The 26,443-nt window shown below is 39.0% G+C and overlaps 2 protein-coding genes across 7 annotated transcripts in view; one reads left to right on the top strand and one right to left on the bottom strand.

The window, feature by feature from the left end:
• Nucleotides 1-2,625, top strand: part of LOC113061806 (inactive histone-lysine N-methyltransferase 2E-like) — a 33,272-nt gene extending 30,647 nt beyond the window's left edge. For 4 of the 6 annotated variants that reach the window (XM_026231266.1, XM_026231281.1, XM_026231252.1 and 1 more), the window contains 2 exons: nt 192-295; nt 370-2,625. In XM_026231266.1, coding sequence (XP_026087051.1) covers nt 192-295; nt 370-1,398 — 1,133 coding nt within the window. In that variant the 3' untranslated portion in view covers nt 1,399-2,625. The remainder of the gene's footprint in view (nt 1-191; nt 296-369) is intronic. The other 2 variants (XM_026231274.1, XM_026231257.1) reach the window with 1 other exon arrangement.
• Nucleotides 2,626-3,329: 704 nt separating this feature from the next.
• The window catches only part of LOC113061829 (LHFPL tetraspan subfamily member 3 protein-like), a 35,186-nt gene continuing 12,072 nt past the window's right edge, over nt 3,330-26,443 (bottom strand). Inside the window, exons 2-4 of the mRNA XM_026231289.1 lie at nt 7,399-7,629; nt 4,857-4,894; nt 3,330-4,338 (exon numbers count right to left, since the gene is read on the bottom strand). Coding sequence (XP_026087074.1) covers nt 4,878-4,894; nt 7,399-7,629 — 248 coding nt within the window. The 3' untranslated portion in view covers nt 3,330-4,338; nt 4,857-4,877. The remainder of the gene's footprint in view (nt 4,339-4,856; nt 4,895-7,398; nt 7,630-26,443) is intronic.

Raw genomic sequence — 26,443 nt, 5'->3', positions numbered from 1 at the left:
CTTTAAGGATCACTTTACTGCAGAGTTTAGCTCAGACCCTAAATGAAACGGATATTCAATGTAGTCGGTCAGGTGTGCTTGAGCAGTAGGTTGGAGCTAATCTTTGTAAAAAGGTTGTATTGATTAAAAAGTTGTGGGAACAGTGATCTTCTAATCTTAATATTAAAATACCTACTTTGTCTCGTTTTCAGACAGTGGAGAGACAGAGGGTGGCGACTCCCAGGTGAAGGAATGTCCTTCTCCCAAGAGCTGCAAGAGCCCTTTGACACATGCAGTAAGAGAACCTTCCCTCAATGTAATATTTTTTTCTTGGCAGCATGATTTCTCAACCAGCAAGTTCATGTTAAGCATTTTTCTTTCCATTCACAGCCTTGTTCTCCAGCACCCCAGACTGTGTCTCGACCCCTGAAGGAGGAAGATGGTGAAGCACAGCCTCGTGGTCCTTCTCAGCCTCAGGCACTGTCCATCCAGCAGTCCAGCACCAAGACTTCAAGCTCCAAACCAGCTGCACTAACGCCCAGCAAGCAGCACTGCGGGCCTTCTGGTGCCTCGCAGAGTCACTACGCTGGACCTTCGCTCATGCACTCTCCCAAAGCGCAGCCCCAAGGTTCACCTTACCGTGGCCAGCGAGCCTTCCTGACAGCTCAGCCTCAGAACCAGCCTCAACCCCAGGCTACGTCTGGCCCGGCCACTTTCCCTCAGTATAACCCCCAGAATGCCCCACCGCCGCCACCCCCTCCACCCCCAGCTCCACCCGCTTCAGCTTCCTACTTCCCTGCTCAGGCTACCACTGCTCCTGCGCCGTTCCCTGCGTTCAAGCCTACTGTGGCATCACTCTTTCCTCCCGGTTCCCAACCTATCCTACAGACCCATCATGCATTGCATTACCAAAGCAGTGCCGCCCCTCCCCCGCCGCCCCCTCCTCCTCCTCCCCACCCACAAACTGGTCCCACCTTGCTGCATGTCAATCTGCAACCTCCTCCGATGCAGCAGCATCAACTTCTACTGAGCTCTGCCCCGCCCCCACCTCCTCCTCCACCTCCTCAGGCACAGAGTTCCCAGCAGCCTCCGCCCAATAGCGGCACTCTCCTGTCAATCAAACAAGGACCTCCCCCTCCCCCCGCTCCCTCCAGTACTGCACCGCACCCGTTCCAGAACATCGGTGGCTTTCAAACCACTCTACTTCACCAGTCTGCACCAGCCAACCCCTCAGTAACCCCTTCCACGTATCAACAAACTGTGTTACCCCCGCCTCCACCACCACCTCCCCAACAAACTCCTCCCTCACAGACCCCGCCCAATCCGAGCGTCTTGCAGATCGCCGGCGGTAACCGAGGACCTACCCCTTCGTCCACCCCCTTTCACAGCACCGGCTACTTGGGCACAGGCTGGCACTGACCACACCCACTTAACCCCGCCCCCTAGACAAACTCACTCAGAGAGGGGCGGAGCTACATCGTGTAACATAGGCAACACAGCACCACTGTAAATATTTTCTATGTACCTTTTCACAAAGGCTAATGGAAACCGGTGGGGGGAAAAGGGTACATTTTAAAAAGAAAAACGAGGACTGTAAAAATAGACTGTGTAAATGATGATGGTTAATGAACCCTGGTGCTCATCATTTACCCGGAATCCCCCACACCTCTCTCCTTCCCGTAGTCTTGTACTGCCATCCTGTCTTTTCCAGACGTCTGTTTTTTATTTTTAATGTTTTTAGTCATTTTAATCGCCCTTTCCGGTCTCTTCCCGTTGAATCCTTCCTCTATCCTCCCAGTGCAGTACAACGCAATGGGACATTCCAGTTTCCTCCTTGCCTTTCCCTGTTCTTCCCGTTTCTAACTGTTTTTCATTCATCAGTTATTTGTTTTATCTAGTGGCTCATTATATAGCAAAAAGGTTTTGTATAGAGAAAAAAAATTACAGAATTATTATTTTTTTTATTCCTCCATGTAACAAAAATATCTGTGCACCGCTGCAGAAATTCAGAGGAGACCTTTCTGATAGGCCGCTTCACTGCCCCAGGAGACTGCACTTGTGTGAATGAGCGAGTCTGTGTGCATGAGTGTCTGTTTATAAGCAGAAGGGAGCGTGTGTGCTTGCGTGCCGCCCGTTTCCTTGTGCATATTTGAAGTGCGCATGAGAAACGGAAGGCAAATACGGCACAGACAGATGCGTGCTGTTCTCTGTGGCAGCTTCAGAAAGAGAGGTCCTTCCTGTAGGGGGTAAGCGGTTTATTTTTGAATATCAATGGTTATTTGTAGAAAGTGTAATTTAATGTATAGATGGTTACTCCAGCTTTCTCCAGAAACAGTTGTAAATATTGGCTTCTTTTCTTTTCTATGCTTGTATAATTCGCTCCCATCCCCATTTTGGAATATGGTTGTAAATACAAGCGCTCTTGACAAAATCGCTGAATGTTTCTGTGACTGTAGCACTATTTTTATTTCTTCCTCTCTGGTTTATTATTATAATTATTATTTTTGTTTATTTTATTTTTTTTACTGTTTGTGTGTGTGTGTGAGTGTATGTGTGTGAGAAGGACAAAGGCTCACAGACACAGCACTGGTTGGCTATTTTCATGGTTCATTATAATAAATCACTGTAATGACAGTTTTATACCAACCAAATGTCTCGTGTGTTTTACTGGGAAGGGAAAGGGGGCTGTTTTTGATGTTTACGTGTTCCCAATGATAACTTTTCTTTCATTGTGAAGGACACTGTGAAGAGGTGCTCCAATGAAGGTTTGAAGAGACTGCTGTTGCCGAGACCTAATTTAAGGTTCTCATTGAACATATAAACCTAGTCGTTTTCTGTCATTAATATCTGATAGATGCTTAAAAGATACTGTTTTTGCTTCGATCGAACAGAACGGAGGAAAAGAGGTTTTGTGACCAATCAGAATCAAAGCAGACTTGAGAAGCCCAATCGGAATGAAGGAAGAGAGATTACATGACCAATCAACATCAAGCCAGAAGTTATAATCAACTGGAACGAAGGTAGAAAGGTTATGAAGAAAGAAGAGCATAAGGGCTGCATAGATACAGATAGCTATAACCGCCAATGTTTGTACGTTTCTCGATTATGCGATGTGCAACTTTTGCAGTGTTGAAGACCTAGTGCAGGTCTGGGGTGTCTAGTCCTGCTCCTGGACGGCAGATTTTGGTCACAACTAGCCAAAAACAAACTTGCCTGAATGTTTCTAGCAATCCAGAAAAGTGTAATCCAGGAGCAATATTGGACACCGCTGGCCTGTAAAAAATAAAATGAAAATAAGATCAATATTACTGTTTGTTCTTTACAACAACGCTCAGAATAAAATATCCTGATTGTAGTCGTAGAGGTAAAATCTTTATTCTTTAATGTGGGTGAATTGTCTTTAATTGACTTTTATAACCAATACATTTTAATGGTGTATTTACAGCATTTTCTACATACAACATCATCTGACAAGACAGACACCCAATAAATAAAGCAAACCATTTTTTTTCCCTTTCCCTTCAGAAATTCCTCCAGCATTGTCCAAACTCTTCAGCTGTCTAAGAAGGGAAGGAGTGAGTGCCACTAGGTACACAGGGAGGTCATTTCCTGCGGGCTTTTGCGTTCTCCAGGTTTTCCCATGGCGTTTTCTTTTTTTCGATTGGTGATCCTAGGCTGTTCGTTCATCTTGGTCAAACAGAATGAGTATACCAAGAGTACAAAACGGTACCAGCTGAGAACATCATAATTATGGCACACATAACTATACAGCACCAACACTGCCGAGAAGTAAATATCGAATTAGAGACATACAGAAATTCAACATATACACTCAATACATAATACTTAAAACACTCTCCTACTTCTGTATATACTTGACTTGCGCACAATTACTAATGGCAGAGAAGTCTGCCCCTAATTTTGACACTTATTTTTAAAATGTATTAACAGTGAACTCTCAACTTCTGTTTACATACCCCTTTAAACAACGTTGGATAGTGTTGTGGGCAAATAATTGTACATTTTGAAACATAAAATAAATAACTTTTATTATTATTATTAATCCAAGTCGAAGTTAGTTCTAAACGGTGCATTAGCTGCCCTATCATGTTAGTAGCACAGAACACGGTAAATCAGAATAGGAGAGGGATTTCTTGAGAAGCAATTCCAGGGAGTGATGTGCAAAGTAGGGATATATGGACAGAAAAGCAGTGAGTTCCCAACTCCATTCACCCAGTTTGCATCCTTCGCTTTAACGTTTTTTCAAACTGCTGCAGTCAGGCTTCCTGTCCTCGGGATGATGGGTAAAGCTGGATTGGGATTTCATATAATGATTTTCCTTGAACGAGACAGAAACACCTGAAAATAGATGAAAGCGTCGATTTATTATAAATTCACAGCATTACACTTGAGAAATGTTCACATGAAAGCTAAACTTGAGATCATTAAATTAAAACCGTATAATTTACTAAACCTTGTGTCATTCCTAACATGACTTTATTTCTGCACCAAATAAGCCATTTTGAAGAATTTTGTTGCTGGCGAGGTCTAAAAAAAACATTGGACCAACTGACTTTAATTTTATGGACAAAATGTTTTTTTTTAATTATTATTTTCTTTCACAGAAAAGGAACGCATACAGGTTTTTCATATATATATTCTACAATTTCTGTTTTGGAACAAACGTAAATAGATCTTTTCAAGATCAAAAACATTTTTAAATGAGCATATAACCCCTAACCTTTTGAACAGTAGTGCATCTATATTAAATATTGAATATGTCTGAGACTAGTAGAAAATGTCAAAAATATTCCATCAAACTATTTCTTGGTGTTTTTTTAGTAAAGATTCACTCATACTGACTAACACTCACTCACCTGCGTGTATCTGGCGTCTGTCTATGCACTTCCATTCTCTGTTGAGGGGGAAAAAGGGAGAAAAGTCTATCAAACTTAATGCAAAATCGCAGCTAAAATCCATAGAGTAATTTTCAAATGCAGCAGAATTATTTATCAACTACTGACAGCTGTCACAGTTGATAAGTTCACATTAAATAGACCTTTTGTATTTGATTTTCTTAAATACTGCTAAGCTGGGATAAACCTAACCAATAAATTCCACTAGATGGCACAAACACCATCATCTCACAAAAATATGAAATAAATTCTCTTTCCGCCAGGATTAAGAAGTGAATTGCTCATTCATCATTATACAAACATCCAAAATCACCATTTGCATTGTGCAGCTCATCAGTTTCATATAAAACCTTAAAACATCTAGAAGTGACCCTCCATTACCATTATATAAAATAATAACTATGGCCCATGATGTCCTGGAAGTGTAGTTTGTTCTTTCGTTTACCATCATTATATGATGCATTTTATAGTCCATATCCATAAATAGTGTTTTGCTCCAGGTGTGCTGTTCAGCACAGCATGGGTTCCAGCTGATGCTGTGCCTGGGATTAATATGGACAGGCTGACAGCAAGCTGTGTAAACAGTCATCAGTAATTCATGGCTGGGTCCACAGCCCCAGGCTTCAATTAACCCCAGTCCATGGTAAATTCTACCTTTCAAGCTTTTCCTCTTCTTACTCGCTCCTTCTCATATCTGTTTTCTTTTCACAGCCCTATCATCTGATTCTATCTTTAATGGCCATCGCTCTGTCTTATTGTCTCAAGCTGGTCTGCCCTCGCTCGCCTCTGGCTGGCTGGCTCTGTCTAGTAATGAATGAATTGGACCGAATGGCACAACAGCTGCGCGTTGAAAACTGATGTGTTCGAACATTTATGGGGAGAAATGGAGAATCCAGTTTGTTATTCTTCATTTTCATTTATGTTAATTATGCATTTTGTGATTATAATTAAACCATAGAATGTGTATGAGAAATGCACACAATTAGCCAGGCCATTTCTGCATTAATTTACAGAGAAAATGTTTGATTTGAGTTCACCCTAAAATGAATATTATGTCATTAATTACTCACCCTCATGTCGTTCCTACAGTGACCTGGGAACGTGATAATATGTCGGGGCCACAAGATATTAAGATGTGGGACTGTCATATTAACTCGTCACCGTATGTTCAAAACCTGTAAGACCTTTTTCATCTTCAGAACACAAATTAAGATATTTTTGATGAAATCCGAGAGCTATCTGACTCTGCAAAGACCGCAACACAGCTGACACGGTCACGGTCCAGAAAGGAAGTATGGACATTGTCACACCGTTAAAATAGTCCATGTGACATCAGAATACTTTTTGTATGCAAAGCAAACCAAAACAAAAATAACGACTTGATTCAACAATATCCTGACTATGTTGCTGATCCTTGAACATGTTTGTTGCATTGCTGTCTAAGCAGGTCAGAAAAAATATCTTAATTTGTCTTCTGAGGATGAACAAAGGTCTTATGGGTTTGGAGCGACATGCGAGTGAGTAATTATTGACAGAATATTCCTTTTTGGGTGAAATATCCCTGTCATTTGGTAATACTTACAAATTGTTTATTATACTACGGGGCCGTTGAATGCTTGAATCTGATTGGCTGATGAACGTTATTAGGTGTGCAACTATTTTCTGGGATACGCACGCCAAACGTGGTTCTAAGCAGCTCTCCTGACCACATTACAATTCCATATCACTTTGCATAGTTAACTGTTATAACGGAAATTACAGGACTAACAAAAACAACATGACAGACGATTTTCCTCAAGTAAATACGTATGACATTTCTCACTAGCGAGGTAATGACAGCGCTGTTTAGAGACACTGCTGCAGTCTAATTCACACAAGCTCTCTCTCTCTCTCTCTCTCTCTCTCTCTCTCTCTCTCTCTCTCTCTCTCTCTCTCTCTCTCTCTCTCTCTCTCTCTCTGTGTGTGTGTGTGTCTCTGTCTCTTTCGCTTTGTTTCTAATAACTTCAATAATAACTGCGTTAGAATGCTATCAACGGCTCATGCCTCCATTACCAACATTAAAATGATGATTTTGAACCAGTAAAAGAGGCATTGGTTGAGATGCGGATGAAAAAGTCCTACTCACAATAGAGATTTAAGTACAAAAACTATTATTTTCTAATAATTCAACGGCCCGTCATCAGTTATTCCTTATGTATGCAATTGCCTCACATTTACCAAAATACTGTTCCTGAAAACAGACCAAATATGTATACACATATATTTACCAAAATAGTGTTTTCGTCAAAGGGACCAATTATCAATTTGTGCGTCTATTTGTATTTTTTTGTTTTGAACACTATATGAATTGTTTAACCTCTTATTTTCCAGCAATCTTTAAGTTATTTATTTGCATAAAGACTGTAACTCAAGTTGACAGCGGTATGTCTGCATTCTCCCATGTTAAAACATGACATTTAGACACGGATTAATAATTCTTTAGAACTAATAATGGTAATCTTACTGTCTCCCAGCAGCTCCTCGGACATGAGTCCATCCTGCCTGTTGCCCAGTACGAAAGCCAGGAAAGAGAGAATAAGGGCGTCCAAGATGCCCATTATGGCCAGGATGTACGCCCAGCGCACTGAGCATGCTCCGATGGTGTATTTGTCCGTCCCTTCTCCACACATCCTCTTCACCTCATCAGCATCCCAGCCATCAGGATATATCATACAGCCCAACACCAGACACACACCTAAGAGAGAAAGCAGCCATTTTGAGTCGTCCAAGTAATGAAAGTTTTACGGATTTAATCAACAGCAGAATGCATTTCTGTTTTCAAGCGATATCATAGATGACAGTTGTGAAGCGTGAGGTAGGAAACCAAATCAGCTCCAATGAAAGAAGTCACTGCAGTTTCTTCTATTCGATTATAAGATGTCTGACAGCTGAGATGAATGAGGAGAGAGGTACCAGCAATACCGAACGAGCCCCCAATTTATATTCACATACATACCCATAAAGCTCTCTATAAAGCTGCTACAAGTAATTTTCGCACATCAAATGAAATTACTAAAGTTTGTGTAGGTGGTGGTTTTGCAGATGCTTGGTTGGGTGTTCTGGTGGTTTCTACAGGTTTCCATGATATTCTGGTCCCTAGATTTGCCCGAGCGCCAATTAAGAGCCTGCCAAAAATATAAGTCTGACAGCTTGTCCACCGTTTCTCAAGAAGTTCTACATCTGACTCATGAGACTAGTTGAGCCATGATGTGTAAAGAAAGCAAATAATCTGAGTCAAGGGTGGGCCACCTTCCAGCAGAATTTAGCTTAGCCTCGAATGAAAACCTCCAAACCAGCAAATCAAGGTCTTGATCAAAGTTATCGGAACCAGCCATCTCATGTCTTGGAGGCTCTAGTAATGTGTTGAATCAGGTGTGTTTTATTAGGAAGAGTTAAAAAATGTGTACTATAAATCTGCCACCAGGAACAGGACACGTTTATCTAGTTTGTGACAGCCTGTGAGTTGTCTTACCCTTCTATTACCACATGCTCCACAGAACAAGCAATAGATCTGATCTCAGATCAGTAGCGCCGACATCATCCCTGATGAATTTAGACAGGAAAACTGCATCTTTCAGGAGTATAAGCCAGTTATCATTGTAAATCCCGGAAGACTTTGTGCCGAGAACCGTGAATACTGCATGTGCCAGTTTTGATTCATCGATAGTGTTCTGCAGATGCAATCAGTTACACAAGAGGAAATCATTTATAATGTAACCAGGGCTTCTCTTTGGGATGTTAAGACAAATTATTTGTGATGCTGCCTTCCAGTCATATAGGGTTGATCACACAAGACATGAAGGGCACCACAATGCTGTAGTTACCAATAGAAAAAGTTGTCCAATCCTGCTTCTTGAAGGCTACTATCTTGCAGAGTTTAGCTCTAACACACCTTCCTTCTAGTGGTACTAAAGTTGCTGGTTTGGAGGTTTTCATTTGAGGCTAAGCTAAATTCTGCTGGAAGGTGCCCCACCGTTGACTCTCCCATACATCCAGTCTCAAATATGTTGGAATAGGCTTCATCCTTTCCCCAACCCTACATAGGACAATCATTCTGAAAAAACGAATGGATGTAATTTATACACGTATAAAGTTGATGAAAAGCAGCAACAAACTTTCCATAAAGTTTGATCTGTTTGTTTATGATGAAATATACTTCCTGGGCTACACTACTATTCCAGTTTGCTGTGGCAGTGTGAAAATTATACACAGCATCAATTACACAATTAAAATTTTCGTTCTTCATTTTCAAGTAAAAAAGAGAAAAAACTGTTTATTCTCACCAAAATCACTTACATGCATATCATGTAGTAATTACCACTTCCGAAAACACAAGTAGGAACTTCCCAGCAGGACCTGAAGGCAGCATAACTGGTTAAATGAACCGAGGAGGACAGATTTAGCACAGTCAGAAAGAAAAGGTTAGAATAGGAAAAAAGAAATTTAAACGGGTTTGAGTAGGAAGTAAAATGGTATCATAAGAGATAAAATAGCCCACATATGGATAGTGCCAAACTAATCAGGCATGATTAACACATCTCCTACTTGTCTTTCTCACACAGATTGCTGTGTCATAAAATAGCTAAAGAGCCATAAACAGTCACTAAAAACATTTTCCTCTGTCCTTCTATCTCTTACTTTAATGTCTTGGTTCATGTGTCTAATAAATGAATCTTCAAAAGACATTTCACCATCATTATACTAATAGCCTTCAGCTGTCTAATAGTAATCATATCATAGCTGAGAGCCAATCACACTCATCCCTGCATCCACAGTTTATTTGCACTGGTTTTCTCTTGGGGCTGTTTATGACAGTGCTACTGAATCTATACTTCCTGCTGTTTTTGAAGTTGTCATCTAAGTTCTTATGGTGGTACACCATGTCCTGTAACCAGTGACAAGTAATTTGTCTGCCCACATTGAAAGTGAAAATGCTGTAGATGCAACTCTATACCAACAAATCAGAAGACAGTAGATGTTTAAAATACATTTATGTGGAGCAGGATTTTGGACCAATGAGACTCAAGTGTGGATGGGATTGCATTGGTAATGTTACCAGAAATAAAAACCAAATGAATGAGAAACAGTTTATTTCCATGCCTTTCGACATGTCAACTTCTGGCTTAAAGGCAATATTTAATCACCAATCCGTCTCCTTCACGTTTACCCTATAGAGCCATTTTGGAGAGTATCACATACGTAAAAGTTTGCAACATTTGTACGCAGATAAGTTACGTTCAGATCAAAACGTAAACGCCGTATCCGCGAATGGTGCTGCTGACACAGAACAGCATACATTGTTTCAGAGATGTATAAAGTACTAGAGACCCATACTTGAGTAAAAGTACAAGTGCTCTATCAAAAAAGTGACTTGAGTAGAAGTTGAAGTGCTCTTTAAGCACCACACTTAAGTAGAAGTACTAAAGTATTCAACATTTTTTGTACTTAAGTATTGCAAGTAGTCTATTTTAAAATTTACTACTCAAGTACTGAAAGTAAAAGTAGAAGTATTTTGTTATGTAGCTATTAAAGAAAGTAGTCAAAAGTTTGAACATATTGTTTTTACTATTTCAAATGATTAACCTAAAGGACAATCACAATTCCTTTGACTGTAATTTCTTGTAAACAAAAAACGGTTACTAGGGTTAGTTAGCCCAATTTGCAAAATTATGTCATTAATAACTTACCCTCATGTTGTTTCAAACCCCTAAGACATCAGAGGGTCATTTAGAATTTTTTGAAACATCGAAAATACATTTTGGTCCAAAAATAGCAAAAACTACGACTTTATTCAGCATTGTCTTCTCTTCCGTGTCTGTTGTAAGACAGTTAAAAACAAAGCAGTTTGTGATATCTGGTTCGCGAACGAATCATTCGATGCAACCGGATCTTTTTGAAACAGTCCACCAAATCGAACTGAATCGTTTTAAACAGTTCGCTTCTCCAATACGCATAAATCCACAAATGACTTAAGCTGTTAACTTGTTTAATGTGTCTGACACTCCCTCTGAGTTAAAACAAACCAATATCCCGGAGTAATTCATTGACTCAAACAGTACACTGACTGAACTGATGTGAAGAGAGAACTGAAGATGAACACCGAGCCGAGCCAGATAATGACTCGTTCATGAGTCAAGAACCGTTTGTGTCAGACGCGTCCGATTCGTGAACCGAGGAGCTGATGATACTGCGCAAGTGTGATTTAGCGTGAAGCAAACCGACACACAGAGCGTCTGAACCGAACTGATTCTTTTGGTGATTGATTCTGAACTGATTCTGTGTTAATGTTATGAGCCCAGGTGCAGTCAACGCCAATGACACCATTGCATCGAGCGCAAAAGAATCGGTGAACTGTTTTCTTCAACTGGTTTATTGAATCGAACTGTCAGAAAGAACTAACATTACTGGTCATCCGAGAACCGATGCAACCGGTTCTTGACTCGTGAACGAGTCATTATCTGGCTCGGCTCGGTTTTCATTTCTCTCTTCACAGCAGTTCAGTCAGCATGTCTCGCTTGATTCGCTTAATGATGTGGCAGCTTCATCAAATCTGCCATCTACAGTTCTGGCAGTGGTTTGTAATGGAATGATTCGTAACATTATTATAATTGTAACGAGTAACGATGCAGCACATAAAAAAAATATCGGAGTAAAAGTATTAAACTCAGCGAAAATATGTACCGAAGTAAAAGTGGAAGTAGGAGAAAAAAAATAATACTCTAGTAAAGTACAGAGACCGCCTTTTAGTACTAAAGTACAGTAGTGAAGTAGTTCTACTTCGTTACTATACATCTCTGCATAGTTTACATATGTGATACTATCCAAAATAGCACTTTAGGGTGATGCAGAGGAGATTAATTGTTGAATAAAGTCATTATTTTAGTTTTCTTTGCACAAAAAAGAATTCTCGTAGCTTAGTAAAATTACAGTTGAACCAATTTCCACATGGACTATTTTAACAATCTCCTTGCTACGTTTCTGAGCCTTGATTTTTAAGGATCCTTGCTGTCTATGGAGGGACAGAGAGCTCTCGAGTTTCATCAAAAATATCTTAATTTGTGTTCCGAAGATGAATGAAGGTCTTACAGGTTTGGAATGACATGAGGGAGAAGTAATTAATGACAGAATTTTCATTTTTGGGTGAACTATCCCTTTAACTAGTGATGTAAGTTTTTAGCCAATGACAAATAAAGGAAAAGTTTAGAGAACCTATTTAGAAACACACAAAACTATTTGTAGTGCAAACATTGCGTGTACCTGTCACGTCACTGTAGGACTCACTGGAGGGAAACTGATGAGTGTATTTCGTTAAAACTAGATTCATGGACACACATGCACATTATGTGGGAAATCCTTATTAATAATAGAAAACATCAGCATTTTCTCTCATTTCACATCCTCTCCAGAGCCTGCAGCACTGCACCACACACATATACTAATGAAGAGGAGCTCTTCTGATAAACCTTTCAATGTTATCGAAGAGACCCACACAGCTGAGCTCTGATAATGAGCTGTCCTTATCTCAACCATCATGCAAAAGACAAGTTGTCTTTTTCATCCCATTTTGTCTTATTTTTATGTAATAGATCCCGCAGAATAGATTACGGAAAGGCAAACTTGTGGTTCTGTAGTATCACTAGCGCTTTTCTAATAGATTAGACTGCGGTTGTATTGTGCGGGCTTTGATTTTGCTGGCAGCGAGCACTCATGCAGCATCTGGGTCAGCGAGAGTGCTCTGAATGCAGATGCTGTGAGTGGCACATCCAAGATGTGTCTGTAGATAGAAGCTATAAATAAACACCGTTAAAGATGGAGAATTCTGCATGTATGATACCCTTCTCCTCCCTGTTAGACTTTCCTCTTCTCTGCATGTATGTTTTTCATGCTATCCTGTAATCTCAGCCAACTATTTATTGATAAAGCCCCCTGATAGAGCTAAAATATAAAGGCTGCTACTTGACTAATGGAGCAGTCCCTTTCAAAATTGTTCTGAACTTGTGTTCACCTAAAAATTGACATTTTGTCATCATTTTCCATTAAAGTAGTCTATATGAGTCATGCTATATTCCAGTCATCTGTAATCATACATTAATATTTATATGGTATAGACCTTAACATAAAGGAAAAGTTCACCCAAAAATGAAAAGTTTGTCATTAATTACTCATCCTGATGTCGTTCCAAACCTGTAAGATCGTTCATCATCGGAAAAACAAATTAAGATATTTTTGATGAAATCCGAGAGCTTTCTGACTTGGATAGACAACAATGCAATTAACCCATTCAAGGCCCAGAAAGGTAGTAAAGACATTGTTAAAATAGTTCATTTGACATCAGTGGTTCAACCGTAATTTAATGAAGCTCTGAGACTGCTTTCCGTGCGCAAAGAAAACAAAACTTTCATTAAAATCATCTTAATTTCTGTTCCAATAATGAACAAAGGTTTTGCGGGTTTGAAATAACATGTGGGTAAGTAATTAATGACATAATTTTCATTTTTGGGTGAACTATCCCTTTAAGTCGTTATTTGCACAAAACAAATTCTAAATAATAAGAATAAATTTCCCATCAACCACATCTGTCAACTTTGTCACGTTTTTGCACATTTAAATTTGCTTCATTGAGACTGGTTATGATGCGTTGGTGCGCTGTATTTAAAAATATGCGAACACAAAGGAAATTTAAAAGCGATAGCTGAAATAAGATTATCAGTGAAAAATAGCATATATTTCAGTCTACATTTTTAAGACTTGGAATATAGTTCAAAACTCATACAGTCTACTTTTATGATACCTTATATTTGTCATTTTTGGAAATTGATCGCCTTAGTCTCTATAAACTTTTAATCTATTGAAAAAAATCTTGAACAATGTAACTGCATGGATGAAAATCCTGTTTGGAAATACATCGGGGTGTATATATGATGACAGAATTGTAATTTTGGAGTAAACTGTCCCTTTATACACAGCTTTTCTGCATTTGTATGCAGGTTATCAGTGAAGGATGAAAAAAGGTGCTTCTTCACGCTCGTCTTCCCCTGACATCGCTTGACTTGGCATTTGTTTGAAATGTATTTACATCCCAGCCAATGGAAGAAGGAGAAAGAAGCACGAAGGACGATAAGGGAAGGAGACAAGATGGATGGAGAGAGGAGAAGATAATGCAAGGTTAAAAGACTTCCTGTCTCTCCTTGCCTCTTTCTCACTAAGCTGCAGTTGTTTGCTGCTTAATGTATTGTCAAGGCAGGAATAGAGTAACGCCTCAGGGTTTGTGTTTCATCCTGAGAATGGCAGATTGTTGCATTTTCTTCCAGAGAGGGAGGAATGGTGGGAAGAATAGAAGAAAAAGAGAGAGAAAATCACTTCACTGCATCCATGGTAATATGAAATTCCCTTATCCTGCAGTCAGACACTAGCTCTTCTCCATAACTCTTCTCTGTTGAGAAGAGCTAACAGACGTTGACAGAATATTTACGTATAAATGTACAGCTTGTCTATTTGCAAGGGATAGGATTACCTGAGGTTATTTTTATTGAAGGTAAATGTTGCTGTAATCTTTATAGACAATATGTTTCCATTCACCTATTTTAATGCACATTTTGAAATATTACAAAATGCGCATAAATCGCATGGAAGACAACTTTGCGCTATGAGACGGGAAACTTGACTAGCATTAAACAAAGTTAAATTAAGTGCATTTATGTGTTCACACTTTGGAAAGGAAACCAAATTATAAAAGTGAGGTGAGTAACGCTATACATTTTGCCACCTTTTGTCCTGCAGCCACACTCTGTGGAAACAGCTGCCATTATGAATTATGATAAAATAACCATACTACTGTATGGAATCAAAAAACACAGTGTTTAACATATACAGGCATTCAAACTTTGCTACAGTATAAGCAATCAAACCATTTGTGAAAGCCCCCTTAAATGAACACAGACACCATATTGGGTAGTGTAAGAGGTTGAACTTCAAAAGAAATGTTTTAGTTAATTTCAATCCATTTTTACAGCTTGACAGAGAATGCATCTTGTCGTAGCTAATGCAAGTGCATCAGTGGGAGTGCTGCAGAATCAATGCCTCTGTTACGGACACTGTAGGAGATTTGTAGACGCTCCCATGGATGACAAGGTAAGTCGTAAAAATGATTGAAGATTAAATTTTTACTGGCCCGTGTGTCCCTAGGATTGTTGGTTTTTAACAGCGGGAGGCTGTTTCAAATCTTATGTAGTCATCTCTGAGATCTGAAATCAACAACCCAGGCTAAACGCAACCCATCTATCCTTCTGTCTGTCTATTTATCTAGATTGGTCTGTCGTAACGTCTTTGGCACTCTTTTACCTTTTTCATTCACCTCATCATGTATGCATCTGTCTAGACTCAAGCTGTGCTCTCACGCATAACTGACGCAAGACAAATTTGGGTTCAGCCGGCTTCAGACAAACATCTGTCTGTGACTGTGTCAATTAAATCCTGGATGGGCCTCTCTGCTCTGACAGTGGCATATGTTCGATATCACAGGCTCACATGTTCAATCTCACTCTGGATTATGTCAAAACTAGGTTTTGTTAAGAGTTTTGGGTCTGCAGTAGATGCACATAATAATGCAGGCAAATAATATGGTTAAAACTGGCTTATAATGGCATTTAGACTGTACGCAACCTCATATATTTTAAATGGTATGTGAAGTAACACATTATGCACTTTAAATTTCTGAGTATGCCACATTACTGCCGTATGACCTCACTTTGCATATTAAATTAAGTGAGAGGAATCTAGCTTTCATCTTGGAAATAAAAAAGGGTCCTTTTGCATTTTTTTATTTTGTGTAGAAATATCTGGTAACACTTTTTAGTATAGGGACCAATTCAATGTTTATTAGAATGCATATTCATAAAGCATTAGTACTTATAAAGCACATATCCTGTATGATCATATTCTACATCCCCAATCCTACCCAATACCTAAACGTAACAACTACCTTACAAAGTATTAATAAGCAGCTAATTAGGAGTTTATGGAAGTAAAAGTCATAGTTAATGGTTTGCTAATAACCGTAATATAGTTAATATTATAATATAAACTGTGATCAAATATAAACCAAGAACATGTCAAAAGTCAGCTAGAACGCAGGTAGCTATTTGAAATGTTAGCTTCATATTAATTGCAATGCAATGCAAAAAAAAAAAAAAAAAAGATAATTGTTTATGAAAACCCTTTCAATTTTACAATGCAGCCTCTGAATCAAGACTGCATTAAATAAAATGGCTCTAAGGAAAGTGTAAGAGATGCAGCGGAGTTATTATTGACGCCGCAGCTGAGAGTTGGCTCTGAACGAGTGCCAGGTATGTGGAGTGAGTTGTGTTGTCATGGAGACAGTCTTGTGAGGTGTTTGATAGGTGATGGGTGTGTTATAGACTGCAGCGCTCCTGAACTCCTCCCTCCTGGGCAAACCAGACCAGCACAACTGACACAGATGCTCTTTTATCCTTCCCGCTGTCTGTCTGGCTATTTTTGGAAGGCAAACTACCACACTACTCTTACTTTTTCTGCATTATAAACTATGTTTACTGTACAAACTTTGGTAGGCAGATAGACAGCAATATTATTCTACCCAACACACTTAGTTTGGGAGAAGTTTTAAAACAGCATTGCATGTATCATTTGCAAATTAAAAAATGCACTGTGACAACACATGCTGGTTATAATTAAACTACATGTATATATTTCATTTAATTTCATTCTAAATATGTCTTATCCCTTTTACTCATTTAAAAAAAAACATTTTTAGTACAATTGATAGCTGAACTGCACTGCAAAACAAATTTAACAGCCTACTAGGCCCTATGGTTTATAAAAAAAAAATATATATATATATTATAATGCTTTCTGCTTCACATGCTATTTCTAAAACCGTATACTTGAGCATAATTCAGTAAGCTGTACACATATGTCATAAAAAAACTCTCTCTCTCTCTCTCTCTCTCTCTCTCTCTCTCTTTCTGTGTCACTGCAGTTTATGTAGTCACTACATTTAATATCTTGAAAATATGCTGTCTTAACCTTTTTAACGTGTGCACATATAACCTCATTACCCTTGCGCAGAAGACTACATATCCCATAATTCTTTGGGGGCGGTGGAACAGTAAAGGTGATTGGGAACAGGTGGTCCAATTAATTACTGGCGAGCACGAGCACACCCGCCAAGTGTGGGAGGAAACTAAATGAGTGTGCCAAAATACAGCTTTAATGAGAGGAGAGAGAGACACAAACATTGAGCTCTACAGGGCACGCATCAAGCCCTTCACAGACAGTAAGAAAAAGCAAACAGATTAAGAGAAAAATCCTCTTTTATCGTTCTGATGCACTTATTTCAACCACACAAGCCCGATTGGCATTGCAAGCCTATTTGGATGGCGACCAGCGTGTTGCGTGTGTATTTGGCAGAATGCAATACTATGTAATAGCTGTTTCCTCTTCTTAGTTGGAAACCAATAAGTTTTGAACCGGGGCCCCCAGGAGGGGAGTTTATTTATCCCTGCCAAGCGCTCATTGAAGTGTCCGTGGGATGCTTGGCGTGTCCTGCCAAATGCAGTCCTCATCTGCGCTCCTTGACAGACACTAGAGCTTCTGCTTCCCTCTCTGCGTTCTGTTGTATTAGCACAGCTCATCTAAATTCAGAGATAATCTCTTTCTCTCAGGTTTCCCAGACTGTGTGACAGCACTCAGAGGAAGGAGCGTTTCTTTGAATATTCTACAGATGTCCTCTTTTCTTTCTCCGCGTGAGCCGAGCGTTTGAAGTTGGCTGATGGGATTGTTTTAATATTCCTCAGATGTGGCGCAGAGCCTAAGAACATTTTATCCTTGGTGCACTGTGCCTGGATCAGTGTGCGCTGGCTCTGGGTCTTAGATTCGATGCTTTGCAGGAGCAGAGAGGGATTATCAGTGCAGGACACCCCATTTATGTGTGTGTGTGTGTCTATTATTATAAGTGTTGGGGGTAACCCATTACAAGTAACGTGAATTACGTAATGAAATTACTTTTTTCAAGTATCTAATAAGGTAACACAGCGAAAAATAAGCCTAATATATGTTTGAGAGGCACGCGCACATGAATACTGCTCATAGTTATAGTTATTTTTGCCACTTTATAGTGCTCGAACAGTTAAATACACACACTTATTTGTCAAAATGCCCATCTTTGCAATTATCCTTGTAAATACAGTACGTAATTTAGGTCTTAAGTAAAACCAAACAGCTGAGAAAGAAAACCCGCGTAACAATATATTGGATCTGGGCAGCTCTTAAAGTGACAGCAGTCTAATATTCCTGGTGTCTGTTATTCATGTTAATCAGAAAATCTCTCACTGCTCTTTTAGTTTTTAAGTTTCTTTACGTCTAAAAATGTGATGCGCAGTGTTCAGGAATGGTTTTTTAAAAAGCAGTGCAGAATGCGATGGTCTTTAGTTACGCATTTGAGACGTTATCTGTCTTGTATAAATGTTATGTGTACAGGCTAATTCAAGTCTTCAGGATCACTGAGAAGTTTGATCGGGGATTGGTGATAGACTGCAGGTCAGTGGCCCTCCAGAACTGTTGAAAACACCTTTGGTGGAGCGTTCGGAGTGTTACTAAAGCAGTGTTTCCCAACCCTGTTCCTTGAGGCACACCAATAGTATGCATTTTGGATGTTTCTCTTATCTGAACCCCCCGTTTCAGGTTTTGGAGTCTCTTGAAATTGAATCAGGCGTGTTTGATTAGGAAGAGATTGAAAATATGTACTGTTCCAGATTGTTCTGCATTACTGTTTGATTGCTAGGGTGTTCTAAATGTTTGCTATGGTTTTGTAGGTAATTGACAGTGTTGTTTTACAGTTGCTAATGTTTGCTGAGTGGTTTTCAGCCCATTGCTATCTGTTTCCTAGGATGTTGCCATGCAGTTTTTCTGAATATGTGATATTCTGGTCTCAAGACCATTTGGGTTTCTTCATCGTAAATCGAGCTGTATTCGAAATCTCCCCATATACCCTCATTTACTATTACCTGCATTAGTCTACTCATAGATATGTATAGGTAGATGTCACATTCGACCTGCTTAGACACGTCAATGCTTCCACCATCTTGAAACGGTCTATATGTCACCAGTCACAATAAAAGATGCAACAACACTGTGCAGCATCTAGTTTTAAATACTGCCTACTGTGGCTTAATCATTACATCACACCCTCAGATGTTGGGGGTTTAATAACCATAATGTGCACTTCCTCTAATATCTTTTAAATTATATAGTGAAAAAAGATAAATGGAATGGCACCACGGCTCCTGTTAAAACTGCAACACTCTAGTTATTCTTGCTCTAATTGGTGCTACAGCTCCAGGAAACCAGATTAGTATCAGAGACCACCTGCTGAGTGGTCTACTAAAGTAATTCCAGAAGGTGCAACTCTGCCATGCCCCTCGGAGCGTGTGCGTTCACATGTACGAAACCCTCCCATCCACTCGACCCCCACCGCTCGACACGTGTATGAATCCGACCGAGACTAATTGTGCAACACTGCATCTGCACATAGCCGCTCCGCAGAAAAGGGGAGGGCAGAGAAATGTGCAGTTTCCATGACAACTTCCAAAGAGGTGGTTTTCAAAGATCAGGCTGCATGCGAACTAAGCTCCGCGCATCTGAGGAGGTCAGCTGTCAACGTGCACGTCTGTCATAACATGTTTCGTCTGTGGCGAAACCCAAATAAACAGGACCTTTTGAATGACCTTTAAAACAAACGATGTAAGAACGTGTTGTTTCCTTTGACAGCGGAAGCAAGAATTTTATTCATAATGTGGTTCCATTTTGTATTAGGTGGCTTTAACCATTACATACTTGCATCCAAAAAATAAGTACAGATTACTTATTGTGTTTATATGGTATTGCAAAACACTTTTCCTGCGATTTTTGAGGTGGGATGTAGGTAAGGGATGGGTCAACAGTGTAATTAATGTAATTACAGAAATTAATTCCAGATGTAATTACATGCCTTGGTCTTTGAATTATAGCCTCTTCTGTTCTCATTACTCTTTTATGCCTTTGTTTCTATCCGTTCATTTCCCCCCTGCAGATTCTCATGGCTGTTCCTGGGCTGAGAACTCACTAAAGCTCTCTTGAGCACTATCTCTGCCTCTCTGGTGTCTTTCCATGCTGGACTGAGAGATAACCGAAGGGGGAATTGAATTAGAACGAATTGCACCCCGCCGATAGCGCTGTTTACTTGTGTCTGTGTTGTTTTAGCATCCGATTCATAATTTAGGAATTATGCAAATCAGCTAACGGACAGATGCTCCTAAAACATCTGTGTTGAGTGCAATCCAAGCCCTACAGTTTCCCACATTGCAGGTTGGTTGTGAAAACTAGATTGTGGAGGATGCAGCAGTTCTGGCACACTTTTCTGGGGCTGTACAGCATCACCCACCACTGCAATACAGCCACTCTCTGGCTCATTAAAATGTCTGGATATATAAGCCCTGTGATTGCTCTTTTCTCCATCATTTGATCTATTACTGCTGCCTAGAAAACCTACACAAGTATCTTTTTGTAATGAAATTATGTTTAGGCCGGCCCTATTTATTCATATAAAAAAATCTCATATTCTCTTTTATAACCATATTTATTTAATGGGTTCTGCGTCAGCTACATGGTTCTGAGGTCCAAATGGGTTTTAAAACATTCAAGTGCTTAAAGCTACTGGCAGGACCAGAGTTTTTTTTTTATCCCACTAAACTCTTAAAAATTTTTTTTATATATTAATGCATTTATCTTAGGGTTTTAAACAAAAGGGTCAGCAAAGTTTCTCTGTCGAACAATACATTGGCGCAATGAATTGGCAGTGGACAAGACAGTGGATGTAAATGTAGTTAAGTGAAAAACTAGATCATCATTGTTATTTGGGAAAGGAAGTAGACCGCTCAATATGTCATACAGTCTTATGGTTATAGCTCAGGTTTCCAGAATTGAATCCATCTCCAATAAATCTCTCTTTGCACTGGCAGCCGTAAGTGTTGTAAGTTATTACTGATATTAACTGGAGCCTTCTAATGTGTCCCTCTACATTTGCCAAGTCACAAACCTGTGGTTTATGCGGCAAGTAATAACAATAGCCCATTTTGCATTATTAGAGCGCATCTGATATATTGCTACATTTTATAACTACAGTTGTGGTGTGTGTGTATGTGTGTATGTATGTATGTATATGTATATGTATATATGATTTCTGTTCATATTTCCATGACAACTCATTTTCTAAACCTCCAAAGCAAATTATGAAATATGCAAAATCTCTAGGTAGATATCCACCATGCACTATACCAGCGTGCACCTAATTATGCATATTATCTTCTATAATCTATGAGGTTTTAAATGATTCATTCCAGGTTTCTATTTTAATTAGGTTAAGCCTGTAAGCAACAAAGTCATTTAAAAAAAAATTGTATATTCTATGAAAATGTGGTCTATTAAAAGACTCCATCAGGTGAGAGTAGCAAATAAATAATGGCTATGTAATTGTTCTCTGTTTTCAGTGCTTCTAAGCACTGTTTAGAAGTCGCCATCAAAAATGTTCTGATACATCAAAAAAACAAATGCACGTCTTGCCGCACAGAAATCAATGTCATTAGAGCAAGCATCAAGTTAACATCCCGTTGACATCTTTGATTTGGGGTAGAGAAATGCAGTTCATTCAATTTTTGGTAACTGGTTTCCTATGAAAACACTGAAGGTGTGTTTTAGTGAAGAGAAAACGGTTCTTTCTGTGCTCTTCAAAAATCTTTGCCCTGCCTGTTTGATTTAATGTACTAAATGTAGAGGTCAGTTTATCCTTCTCATCTGAGCCACAGCGGCTCTTTTTGGTCTCCATAGGTGAGAGATTTCTCTCCTCTGCAGAGCATCAGCCTTGTAATTTATTCTGACAGCACACTGATACGCTTGCTAATGGCCTCTGGTCTGGCTCAGACAAACTCTATCCATTATTATGTATTGATTGACAAGGACGCTGAAAAGAAGGGCATTGTGTGGGTTTGGAAAGAAGTGGATTTACAACGTGTGCTGTGAGGCGGTGTTCTGTTGGTCAACATTTACAGTTTTCTTATATTTTATGCTCAAATCGTTGCATTCTGCATCATTGCCACAAGGGGTGCTATATTAAAGAAATTAATACAAAAATACATTACAAGAACTTGTGGGGTTTAAACCTGATTTTCCTTTTCTTTGTCATTGAAAGTCTTATACATCATTGACTAATGTACAATATGACTTGCAGTACACCGACCAAATGGTATTGCTAATATGTTTATAACGATTAACCACGAGTCGGTTGAAAATCGATTCAAATATGCGACGATTCAATTTGGTTGAGATGCTAAACAAACTGTGATTCATTTAGGGGTAGGTGTTTTTATATGAATGTATGTCTGAGGGGAACTTACCTCTGTATAATGCATATTAAAGTTCATAAATGCAGCGCTGCTTTGTTTACAGCGGAAACCAAGGAAACACTTTATGCACCACCTGCTGGCAGTGCGTGAATCCGCATCTCGTTAAGCTCGTTTGCTGTTTCAGTTTCATGTAGAGATTTTTAATGTATAGTTTCACAAAACTAATGTCAAACCATTCTTTTCACAATTTCTTAATTGTTCAATTAATTTGCCAATTTCATTCATCATTATAAGTAGTAATAGGCTGAATTGCATATAGGTAGCCTAATTCTAATACATGCAATGACTATCCATCATTACATTTTTATATTTATGTAGCCTACACAATAATATTCTTTTATACTGTAATCCTTTTGTTTTTAATATTAGTTATATTTGTGTGATGCACATCCCTGTGTGTAACAAGGCAAAGTCAACGCGAACTGTGGACCTGCCCAGAGGCGCATTTTTACCAACGCGCTCTTTAAATAACAAAAAAGTATCACGCTATTGACTTTAGACTTTAGACCAGGTTTGAGTTGGTCTATGGCGCAGTCTATTTTCAGCTCCTTAAAATAGCAATGTGCCAGCAATGCACCTGAACACACCTCTTTTTTTTTTTACACCAGCACGCCCATGGGCACACAAATGGGCGCAAATGCATTTGCTAATTAAACAATGTGGTGCTGGACGGGACAATGCAAATGGACTGAAACTAGCAAACACACTTGTGCTAAAACCTTGCTTCGCATTGTGCCGGGTGTATGATAGGGTCCCTAATATCCTAAGCACTGGTCTGAGATATAAACTTGTGCCTAAAACACTAGAAGTACAATATATCCTTCTAGAATGTCTTAGAAGTTGTAGTTTTGGCTGTCCGTGACGAGTCTTGAGGAATGAGTCATAGGACACACAAGGGCAGACGGGACTTTGATCAGAAGCAGGTTTTATCTGTGAGGGGGTGGATGGATTGTGAGGCCAAGTTCTACACATCAAACAAACTAGGAATGACCATCACTGACACATACATAATATCAAAGGGTCTGGGAGAGATGAGCAAAGCATGAAACTGTCTAAAGACGTGCGATTCTCTCGGCTTTCGCTGGATAGCCTCAGTCTCCCACCGGACCTGCTGCTGCTGCAACAAAAGCAGAGGCTCAGATTGGCTTTCAAGTACTAACATGTAGGGAAATATAAAGTGCAAGTCGATCTCTGACTCTCGTGATTTTTATTTTTATGAGGTCCCATGATTCTCCGTGGCTTAAAATCTTATTTCTTTCTTAAAATGTTAATACACCTTCACACATACATACAGTCAAGAAAGATTCCTTTATGCTTATGAACAGTAAAGCAATGCAATGATTAGTAGACGAGAAGATACTGAAGCCTTTCTATATGATTTGCCTCTGGCTGCATACAGAAATACAGTACAAAATGTGTGAAATGTATAAACCGTGTCGGTGTTCTGAATGAGTTGGGATAATGCACTGATAATCATTCATCTTTTTCTTTTCATATTTTATTCATATTTTCTCCTCTATCGACAGCTTTTGTGGCATAACCACAGAAAATGATTTATCCTTGAGGGAAAAAAAGCTAAATTATAGTACAGTAAATATTAAAAAGCAGTTCCACTAAGATGCTGGGAGCGTTAAGAAAGAACAGTGCAGTCAGAGATCTGTTCTTGAATTTGTTTTCTGCTGCAGGTACACAAATGTGTTTATGGGTTCGCATTTTAAGTGCTCCGACAGATTTTGCTGTCAGTCTTTTCGCATTCATTCTTTAGAGACTCTAAAGTCTCTCTCTTTCCCAGTCCTAATTAAACATGCATCATGCGTACTTAAATGAGTTCATGTTTGAAGAAAGAACCACAGAAAGGTGAAGCAGGAAAAAGATGGCGATAATGAATCAGCAGAATTAACAGGAAGCACAAAGAGCTCCAAAAGAAAATCAAATTAATTTCATCCTAACCTCCACTTAACTGTGATAACCCTAGATACTGACAGACTGCATAATGCATCGCTTTTAGCTCCAAAGCTGATGTCCAAGTCTCTGCGCTGGTTTGAGGACACATCCTCTGAGATGTCTGCCAGCCGTTGCTGGTATTTTTAAACTTCTGTTTACAAAAGAAATTAATTTGGCCGTTGCTTGTTTAGGCTTGATGTGTTTTGGTGTTTTTTTTTTTGTTTTTTTTTTATTTATGGCAGATTGGAGTATTTTTAAATGTGAAAATCTATTTTCTCTCAGCTCAGCTAATGATAATTCTCATTTGCAGACATTAGAAAAGAAGCTTGTCCTACGCACATTTAAAGCTTCATAATTAGTTTTCTGTCATGTCATCTCTCACTTTACTCAACTATATGCATCAGCTACCAGACTATTTATCCTCTAATGTTGTAGCTACAGCACAATCCCAAAAATGCAGTTCTTACACCAACTCAACCCAGCTATACAAGATCTAATTCTTGACAATTTTAACAAACAACAAGGATGTGCCTGCAGTAGGTTTTGTGGGGGAAAGAGCTGAAAAATGGTTTTGGGGAGACGTGGGCAGCAGTGAGCTGACACTTTGATTTGCTTGTTGGGTATTTTTTCCTAATTGACTTCACTTCCCACTGCTTCGCCTTCCATTTGCGCTGTTTAGTCTCTCAGTTTCAGTGGCTATTGCTCATTGCTTTTCTTGTTAGATATCGAACACACTTAGAGACTTGTTTAGCCAGATTTTTTAAATTAGGTTTTAAGACTCATTGTAGCATCTGTCTTGCTAGTAGTGTACAGCTTTGTGAAGCTTCGAAACCTTTGTGGTTCAGAATGCGTATGAAACTGCCAAAGCCACGTGTCTTCAGTAAATGAGGCTTCGTTATGTCATAACTGTTTCAAAATGTTTAGAAACTTCAATGGTTTGCTGTTGGGGCGATTTCAGTGACTTATGAATCATGCAAATTTATTGAGATCGCTTCCCAGCGGCAAACCCAATGAACCAGCGGCAATGGATTTGGCCTAATCTCGGATCAGTTTTATCCATTTGTAGAAATTTTTAATGAGACTTTTGTGTAATTAAACTGATGAATAGTAGTTAATTGCCACGTACTGGCCTCTTATAAGCCCAGCAAATTAAAAATAATTCTTAAAAACACATATTATATACACTATTTAAGAGTACTTTCAAGAAAACATTTGCAGTGGGTTTGTAAAAGCCTTTTTTATGCATGTTCTTGGTGCATTTATACAGTTTTGAGCAGCAGGCATCACCAGCATGTGGCGTTTCAAGCACTTTGAAACAGTGAATTATTTTGTGAAATAATTGATTCAATTGATTTGAATCTTCAAAAAGGTTTCTTTCTTCCATAACTAATCTGCGCCCAGTCTCAGTTCATACATGATTTACCATACCAACCTCTGGTACCTTGGTATCAATTATAATTTGTAAATGTTTCAATAATTAATCTAATTTTTTTTAATACATTTTGTTTTTAGGGAAATAAAACTATAGTGTTGGGTTTGGCAATTTATTTGGTTGACACGTAATTAAATGACAACCTTAACCTGATGGTTTTCTTATTAATGTTTATGCAAAAAATATTATGATGATATCCCATACTTGATCAGTTTCAATTGATGACAATTGAGAAGTTTGAAAGAGAAACTTTCTGTTGTTTAATATTTATTAAACCTGTCATTATGTCCTGACAGTAGAATATGAGACAGATAATCTGTGAAAAAAATCAAGCTCCTCTGGCTCCTCCCAGTGGTCCTATTGCCATTTGCAGAAAGTCATGCGCTCCCGGTAAAAAACAACCAATCAGAGCTGCGGTCCGTAACTTTGTTTGTGTTCAAAATGTAGAAAAATGAACATAATAAGCGAGTACACCATGAATCCATTTTCCAAACCGTGTTTTAAGCTTGTCCTGAATCACTAGGGTGCACCTATAATAAGTGTTTATATTCGGACTATTTTAGATTGCTTCGGGGGTACCGCGGCGGAGTAACCCAGTACCTTTGTGATTCTTCATAGACATAAACAGAGAGAAGTAGCTCCGGCTACGATGTTCTTCC

The sequence above is a fragment of the Carassius auratus genome, chromosome 4, assembly GCF_003368295.1.
Source record: "Carassius auratus strain Wakin chromosome 4, ASM336829v1, whole genome shotgun sequence".
Taxonomy (NCBI): Eukaryota; Metazoa; Chordata; class Actinopteri; order Cypriniformes; family Cyprinidae; genus Carassius; species Carassius auratus.
This window is presented reverse-complemented; position numbering and strand designations above follow the sequence as displayed.